The 8,882-nt window shown below is 40.5% G+C and overlaps 1 protein-coding gene across 1 annotated transcript in view; it reads left to right on the top strand.

Moving 5' to 3' along the window:
- The window catches only part of ddah1 (dimethylarginine dimethylaminohydrolase 1), a 69,422-nt gene that overhangs the window by 41,669 nt on the left and 18,871 nt on the right, over positions 1–8,882 (top strand). The window contains exon 2 of the mRNA XM_010786099.1: positions 6,136–6,266. Coding sequence (XP_010784401.1) covers positions 6,136–6,266 — 131 coding nt within the window. The remainder of the gene's footprint in view (positions 1–6,135; positions 6,267–8,882) is intronic.

Below are 8,882 nucleotides of genomic sequence, written 5' to 3'. Positions count from 1 at the left end.
CCCCCCGTTGATAATTCTCGATCGTTGGCACGCTGATAACAATTTTTTTTTTATATGGCACTTCATATCAAAAAGGTTGCCGACCCCTGATCTAAACACTGAGAGAGTCCTTTACCTCCCTGAGCTGTAGTTACCAGCCTCTCAGTCTGTCAGGAGAGAGCTTCCCTCCACCTTTGTTGTAGAAACATCTTCTTTTTATATCCGTTAGCGCAGCTAGCACCAGGTGCTAATAACAACAGCGCCGGTACCTCGCTCCCACGTTCACTCGCACTTTGGCTGTGAGCAGCGGGCGCCAGATAAGCCAACATCCCCCACTTTCATCACTTACAGCGCCCATCGTACAGGGCAAATGAAAAGTGTAACCGGGGTGAAAAGGGAGTTACCTTTACTTAATTATGAATGTTGTTACATCAAGGCCGAAAATTAGGATGAGCACCAATTGTCAAAAATGTTTTCCCCTCCCAGAGCTGCCAGCGCAGCGCCCCCCCAGATCTCGCGCCCTAGGCGAACATCTATAGCGCCAATGCTAAGGACCCTGTTCATCGTTATCAGGAAAATGATTGTATAGGATGTACACACGGAGCCGCTTCGCCCCCCAGAGCGTTCCGTCCGCAGATCTATCCACCTTAGGACCTGTTATCATTTTAGGGGTCCGTTTCCGCGCTTCCGTGCTTCCGTTACGGCCTCGTGTGAACGAACGTGCTATACGAAAGAGAAAAGTAGCGGATACAACCCATTTCGTTCCCGTGTGAAACAGCAGCTAAAACTGCTGCTTCGAGCAAACTTTTGACAAATCTATAATTTAGCTACTTTATCGCACTTACTCCTCTCAGCCAACAATGGTAGTTGTCTTTTTGCATTCTCCTTGACGTCAGAGACTTAATACCTGAAAGGTTTAGATAGCCTTATCCTCCTTGTTCCTGAATAGCTAATGGGATTTGTGCATTTATGTCAAATTCCACTTAGTGGATTTGCCTGAAATGCAGCCATTATTCCCCTTCTGTATTCTGCTGGTCTTTGAACTTTCCTCGGCATTCGGCCTCTGCTATCTGTTACGATCCTCTGTGCCATGGATGTCCAGCCAAACCCTCAGCTATGACGCACAAACCCCCCCGTTCAAACTTGTGCCTATATGTCATTGTCAATACAAGAAAGCCCCTGTTTTGTGTTTGTACACAGCTCATGCCGGTTTTGACAGATTGTTTTTGAGTACTTTAAGATTCTCAAAGAAGCCCATAAGCTGGAGTCATTTGTTTATTAGCAATGGATCAAATTACGATTTGAGTCCTTAATGATGCAGGGAATGATCACTGACCCTGCACTTCATCTCAGGTCTATTGGTTTTTGTATCATATTATTAACCTAACTGTTTTGGTTTACTCTTGCTCACTTCAAATCTCTCTCCTTATTCTACTTTACCATACACTACTCAAAACCAAAAGGCAGACACTGTTACCAATTAGCTGATAAACATAGGATATATGAGGGGATGGTTGGGACCAAAACAGAGCTGAAATGGTTGAACACATATTTACCAGGTGGCAAGAAGCAAAACTCAGGCAAATGCAAATGCTGTTCCATGTCTGCAGGATGGGAAAACAGGCAATTTGTCTACAAATGTTTGTGCCATGGCAAATGTTTGGTGGGCCACCCAGTCCTCTTATAACATCCCTTTACTGTATGTACACAGAGCTTTAACAATTTTGACCAAATCCTTGCATAATGTCCTCTTTGTTGTCTCTACCAACCTTGTCTTGCATTATATGCCATTGGATTCATGCACTTTATAAACTCACAAACTGCAGCTGATAAGTGTCATTTAAAGAGGCTGACCTCCTTGCGTGTGAGGCTCAGAGGAATGCTGTGTCCCCATTATGTCGGAGCGTGGGACTCGTTGCCTGGTGTAGGGAAGCTACGATGACCTTCAGGAATGCTATTGTTGAGGAAACTATTCCCTTTCCAAATTCACCGTGCTCTATCAGACTGATGGTCCTTTTTAGCTGAATGCGATATCAACGGGTACCATGGGCGAGAGAATGGAGACGGGGTCCATAAAAAGCCCCAAATAAAAGGCTGTTCTCTCTGCTCCGTCTCCCTGTCCTGGGCTGGAACGGCAGGAATGTGGCAGGAAGACTGTCTAAATCTCAAAGCCTTTAGCCCCTAATGAATTTTAAAAGGCCTTTTTCATTCAAAGCAGGGTGCTGGCTAACAGCATGTCGCCTGGCTAAGCACTCAGGGGAAAAGGAGGAGAGAGGAGGGAAGAAGAGAGAAGCATAGAAAGTAGAAGGGAGAAGAGAGGAGGTTCTGGCAAAGTGAGTTGGCACCTAGGCAGCGTGAGGTATTGGATGTCCCTAACGGTAAGAGATAATAGGCCACTCTGCATGAGAAGCCACCTTAGAAGCATTCTTGACCCCGCCATGATGGTCTAGAGAGAATAAAGGGAATGTGAGAGATAAAGCAAGAAATCAAGATAGTGAAGGAGGAGAGAAAGAGAGAAAGGAAGAGAGACAGGGTTACTAAAGATGGTGTATTCTGCATGTCTGCACCTGTTGAAAGATTTGTTTGTCACTTTTTTAGAAGCACTGCTATCATTGCTTACTGTACAGGCATGACATTGACATCAATTGTCTCTAATTCTTGAGAACAAAGCAAATACAGTAAATGATTCAGTCATTATGTTGAAGTAAGCCTCTAAAGACTACAACCCTATGCAGAAAATGTCCTCCTGTCTATTGAACCTTTACTCTATTTCTGCTTCGTCATACAGCTATGTGAGCTCTTTAACTTTACAAAACAAGATAAGGTGATTGACTAAGACATACCAGACTTAATGATTGATGGACCTGCAATTGGTGTATGTAGCCAAGGGATAGATTCACTCTCCTGTAAATGCAAAATGCCATTAGGAAACATTAACTTTAATAGCGGTCCCAATCTTCTGTGATTAGCAGTGTTTCTAAGGGGAGCTTCTTGAGCTTATTGTTTTTTCAATCATGAATACAGCACTTAATACTCTATGGCCAGTAGAAAGAAACATCAACACACATTTGTTTTATTAGACTGATGCAGGTGAGGTTACATTCACTGGCTGCTTTATTGGAAAATGCCTTGATCCACCTATTCAGACATTTATTGATGACTTAGACTGGATAATTGTAGGAGGTCATGTCCGGTCGAAAGGCCTCATTGAACCTTGAAGTGGATGTGTGACAGCAGGGAGAATGTGTACTCCTGCCAAATATGCACTTCCTCTTTAATGAATCTGTGTTTCTGCGACAACATGCTACTGACAGCTTCCAAATGTGCAGTTAACTACATCAAGAATGGAGGTCAGGAGGAGTGTGTTGTGTCAGGAGGGTTGTCTTGGCTTATGTCAGGCCTGTTTGTGCCAGCTGAAAATTGTTTAAACACCACAGCTAATGGAAACCTTTCAGTTGAGCAGGTGCATCCCTTTATGGCCATTTAAATACTTCCAGCGCAAAGAACATTTGTTTCAATAAATGCTTCACAATTCCACAATCTCAAGCCATTAGACTTAGTATCATATGGGACGAGATTCAGCAACGCACAGCATTTTTGTTCAAGATTTGAGTGTTGCTACGCCGTCTGAAACTTAGATTGTTCGGGACTTTGAACACATGCTTTGGAGACAAAGTTATTCAATTCTCTTCATATAAAATCGATTTATGTTGGTTCATTCTACCAAAACAAATTGTTGGTAGCCCAAAAGTTCCTCTTATCAACCGTGCCCGATGCCTTTCCTGTCCAAATTGAGTTTGGCACAGGTGAAAAGCTAGCCAGCTAAATGGAGCTGAATCTCAGCAAATGTTCATTGTAAACATTTTGAGTTTGTAATTTATCTTTGTGTAGTCTATATCTATGCGGGACCATTCACAAACTGTAAACACAAGACCATTACCTCGCTACACTCAATCTTCCCTTAACTTGGAATGACATGATACTAATTCATGATCTTTTTTTAAAATGTGGTTTAGCTCCTTCTAGCTCTTTTTGCTCCTTCTGTGTGTACCAAATAACTAGTCCAAACCCACAAGCAACATATTTATTGTGTCTGTGCTTAAGGACTAATTGATTTTCTCTACCACACACGCACACCGATCAGATATCACACTGTTGTCTATGTAAAGGGCCATTACATTTCCCATGGTGAAGGAGTGGCCTAAACACCCTTTGGGTCACATCACCTCCAGTGATGTCAGAGGAAATGCCAGAGAGCTGAGGTAAAGAGCTGCTTCATGCAATCCTGCAGATTCTTGGGCAGACGTCTACTTTGATAGTGGAGGCTGCAGTGTGCAACAGACAGAAGAAGAAAGGACAATCAGTGACTGATAATGTGGAGACAGCACAGTCTGTATATTATGTGTGGTATTATTGAGAAAGGTCTTTCTCTGAAATGTATTTTAGTTTTGTACTCAATATGATATGGACTGGGGAATAAATATTAGGCCTTTGCTCTCAAGCTTTGTTGTGAAATAACTAACATGGCTAATAGGCACATACATGAAGAATGAAGAATGTTAATATACCTAACACATTAGAAACAAACATCAGAAGCACATTGTTTATTTAATCAGAATCAGTCTCAAATGTTTATTTGCCACCCAAAACACCTACAAACTTAACTCATTAATTGCAGATAGTTCCTTAGCGGTGTCCTGGCTTTGGATAAATAAATTGATGGGGAAATTACCTCTAAGCTTCACTCATTATGGTGCACGTTGTTGCTTTTAAGAGACCACTTATGAATCGGGAACCCGGTTACTTGGAAGGACGTTGTGTTCTTCCTGTTTAAAGAACAAGATGAGCCGAATTCCTTCAGATGAAACATTGAAAAGGAAAGACTGATAATTCTGTGGGATTCAACTGTCCGTCTTCTTGAAAGTGATTTGATTGGAAAGTTTATGGTTATATAAAGGAAAAGTCATAGGAAAAAAACCTGCTGTATAGATGTCATTATTGAACATAATCGCAGTTATGAGTTTAGTACATTAAACTAATGCAATCTTTTACAATAGTTTTGGATTAAATCAGACATTACATATTTATAATGTTCAGTTTTTGTTCAAACTGTCTTAGAGAGATGTTGAGTCAACTTTGAAATCATTTTGTAGGATGTAGATTGTACTTCTATTAAACTGTATCATACTATACAGAGAGGTGTTGCCTTGATATAAATGACTAGGTATAGCTAGTTACTTATTCCTTACTTGTGACTAAGTATTAAACCACAATGTATAAGTTCATAATTAAAGAAGAGTTGTGTAGTCTTTATGCGCTTGCAGGCATTTATTGTGCTTTTTGGGAAGTGCATCGCAGTCTACCTGAGTGACCTCATGGTGTGGCCCTCCACAAATGAGGAGAGGCTGAGGTCATAGTGAGATAGGGCTTATGGAAACACTGATGCTCTCGCTAACATGACTGGACTTGGAAACTACTCCCGCAGGAACCCCAAATACAGGACAGTAAAATCACATTGTGCGGTCAGACAGGAGAACAGACCAGCCAAAGTTCAGCCAAAAAAAGACCTGCCCTATCCTCAGGTTTCCATTTCAGTCGAGAGGACATACAGGTGAAATGTGGTGTGCCCTTCATTTTCCATCCTGGGAATGCATTCCATAATTTATGTTGATCTTATCCGGGTGGCAGCCATCATTTGACTTCCTTCCTATAAATGTATGGAAAACAGATGACCCAGAACCTGAGGACAGGAAGAGGCTTTTTTAGGGTTTGTGTTGGTCCTTCAGCGTACCTATTTTCCACTGGCCCTGCCTTGTAAAAATATTAATGTACTTCCTCCAAAATGACGTAGTTTCATGGCTCATTAAGTGATGTCATCGAAACCTGTTAGAGAAAAAAAAGGTTTTGTTTCAGCGCACTCAATCTCAGAAATCTGGGTATTGCTAAACACTGTGCCTTAAAGAAATCCAGTGTAAATCCTCAGACTGATTTGTATCATCTTGTTTACAGATGTCTGATTAAAACTGAACCCTATCATAATAATCCTGGAGAGAGGAAATTCAGTGGTGTAGCTTACTCCACGTCATCACAGTTGTTTGTTTAATATCAGCAGATGTTTTAAGTGTATTTCTGTTTGTGTCCTTGTGGTTGTTCCAGACGGAGGCAATGAAAGCAGCTCTGAAGGAATTGAATCTGAACATCGTGGAAATGACTGATGAGAACGCCACACTGGATGGAGGAGATGTGCTTTTCACAGGTAAACTATGTTGCCTCGATCATTTTATTTTGTACAAATCAAAACAACGTGAGGCCCTCAACAAATACAAACATTCTACAAAAAACATAGTCGTCATTCTAGCTAAAGCGGTTGCGTCTTGTGGTTTCTATAAATGAATGAAAGGAATATCACAGAAAATAATAGTAAAGTGCTCTATTCGCCATTGAATGGATACATTCTAAGATTCCAATTATTGCATCCGAGCTTAGTTCAATGTAGCATTGCTTTTCCAGTTGTTAGTTTAAACAATGTCAGGAAGTAAACGTCGTTGGCATAAACCTGAACAAAAACTCTGGTTCGCGTAAGCAGCTATACAAAAAATGTTTTTCCATTTTGTTTTAATCATTGAGGTCAGTAATGACGTTGGTTCTCCCTTAGATCTTTCCCCGTGCAGCCATAAACAAACTCAGAAATTCTCCGAACATAATAAAAAGTATTGCTAAGCAGGAACATAACGTGCGTGTTTCTGATTGACATGAATCTGTGAAAATCGTCCAACCGGATCAGAATTTAGATTGAATCCCCATTTTATTAGGACTTTGCATGAACTTGTTGAATATAATCACAAAAAAAGGGATGTGATTGTAAACACAAAAATAAGAAAGAAGTGGAAGTATGAGCCTCCGCAGTTTCAGCTTTCAAAACTTGTGTCTGTTTTTTCTGGATCCTCCTCCAAAAATTCCTCTGGGTAACCTCGATGAGCTGGTTCCTCGGTGCAATAAGCAGAATTTCCCTTGAAAAATATTCTGTTGCAAAAACATTGTGTACCATGTTCAAATCAAATCAGCTGGACCTCTTAACATGGGCCTCTTCTCTTTAGCATTAGTAAATACAATTTAGTGAGGGCAGAGAATTGGGCCCAGTCATGTGGTGAGTTAATAACCAGTTAAGCCCCATGCCCCCGGTACCGGAAAACATAAGAATGAAATGCTTTCTGACACTCTGGGTATTTGTAAATGTTGAATATGTAAATATGATATCCTCTGTTGTTTGTTTGTTTGTTGTTTTTATGTTTCATGTGGAACTAAATGATGCAGGTCTCCCTTGTAAATGAGATCGATGATCTCAAGGGACCAATCTGTCTAAATAAAGGTTTTAAATGAAATGAAATAAGGGTAACAACAAAAGCTCTGAATTAGCCCTGAGCAAAAAAATGCATACGCAGTTAGCACAGAACTCAAGGTAAAATACCCGTATTACTTATCGGATCTGCACAAACAAGATATCGATTAGCAAGCTGAGATTCCACAAAGGCATATAAGTATCATCACTGAGCGATCAGAACTAGCGACAGAGGAAGCGAAAACAGACATCACAACACTTCACGGAGGAAACACGGAGATATTCTTACCTTAGCTGTTGTTCTGATCAAAAGTTGTGTTCAATGGCATCAAAACGATAAAAACTCTGCTTAAGTTTAATCCAATGGTTAATCCAATGTGTCTGTGTCACTTTGAAATGATTACTGATAATCCATCTTCATATTTACTAGTTTGAGCGAAATTTCATATCTTTTGACTGCGTGCGCGTCACACTCCTCAATGGTAACGTGTGTGTGTGTATGTGGAACTTCCCCTTCGATTCTAGGGTAAATACACCCAAATACACCCAAATGACCCCAAAGGTGTTTGTTTTTTTGCTAAACCTCTCTAAAAAAGGTCAAATGTCACTTGTTTTGCAACAATCTTGATACAGGGTACTTATTATATGTTTTCCTTTGGATTCCTAAAGCTTTTAGTCTCCGATCCCATCATTCAAGGGTGGTTTTCACTATAAGTAATTTTTGTTTTGTTTTTGACGGACACTATAATTGACATTTTTTTACTATGTTCAATCTGAATTTATTTTAAAATAGAAATATTCTATATTGATTCTGACTTTTCTACATCCAACTCACAGGTTTGTCATTGCTTTGAGAAAAAAAATTATTAATTTACCCCTTTTAGAAGTGAAGATATGGTCATTTGTTCTGGGAATGTCATTTTCGAGCCTGCGGCCTGAAAAACAGGCTCAGGGCTTAACAGGTTAAAGCAGTGGTTCTCAAACTTTTTCTGTCAGGCCCCCCCTTTGGAGAAAAAAAAAAGTCGGGCCCCCCCAACACAAATAGTCAGGCTCAGTGGCGGCGCCAGAGATTCTATTTTGGGGGTGCTGTGGGGTAGCTTGACGTTTCATAGAGGGTGCTCAAACATTTAGGGTTTCCCATTAATGCACTGGTCGCTACAGTGGAATGTTCTACTGCAACAATCCCCACACACACACACACAGTGTACCCGCGACTGTTACAATGAAGGCTCGATAATCAGCTCACGGCATATAGGTGTAAGCAGGGGTAAAGTGTTATTTTTATAGGTGGTGTGTGGACCTCACATAGGGGGGTCAGGGGGCAAGCTCCCCTGGGAAGATTTTTAAATATTGAAGTTAAAAGCATCAATCTGGTGCACTTTGAGAGCAACATGAAGAGATCTATGGATACATCTCTCAACACCCATTTGAAACAGAACTGTAAACAGATTTACTTTTTCTTTATGGATATTTTACAAATCACTCCCTTTTTAACGTTATTCTTTTTTTAATGTCATATAGTATTTCATACCTGTTTTTAATTTATTCTCTTATTTTTTTATAA

This window comes from Notothenia coriiceps, unplaced genomic scaffold, assembly GCF_000735185.1.
Source record: "Notothenia coriiceps isolate Sejong01 unplaced genomic scaffold, NC01 NC01_scaffold00028797, whole genome shotgun sequence".
Lineage (NCBI taxonomy): Eukaryota > Metazoa > Chordata > Actinopteri > Perciformes > Nototheniidae > Notothenia > Notothenia coriiceps.
This window is presented reverse-complemented; position numbering and strand designations above follow the sequence as displayed.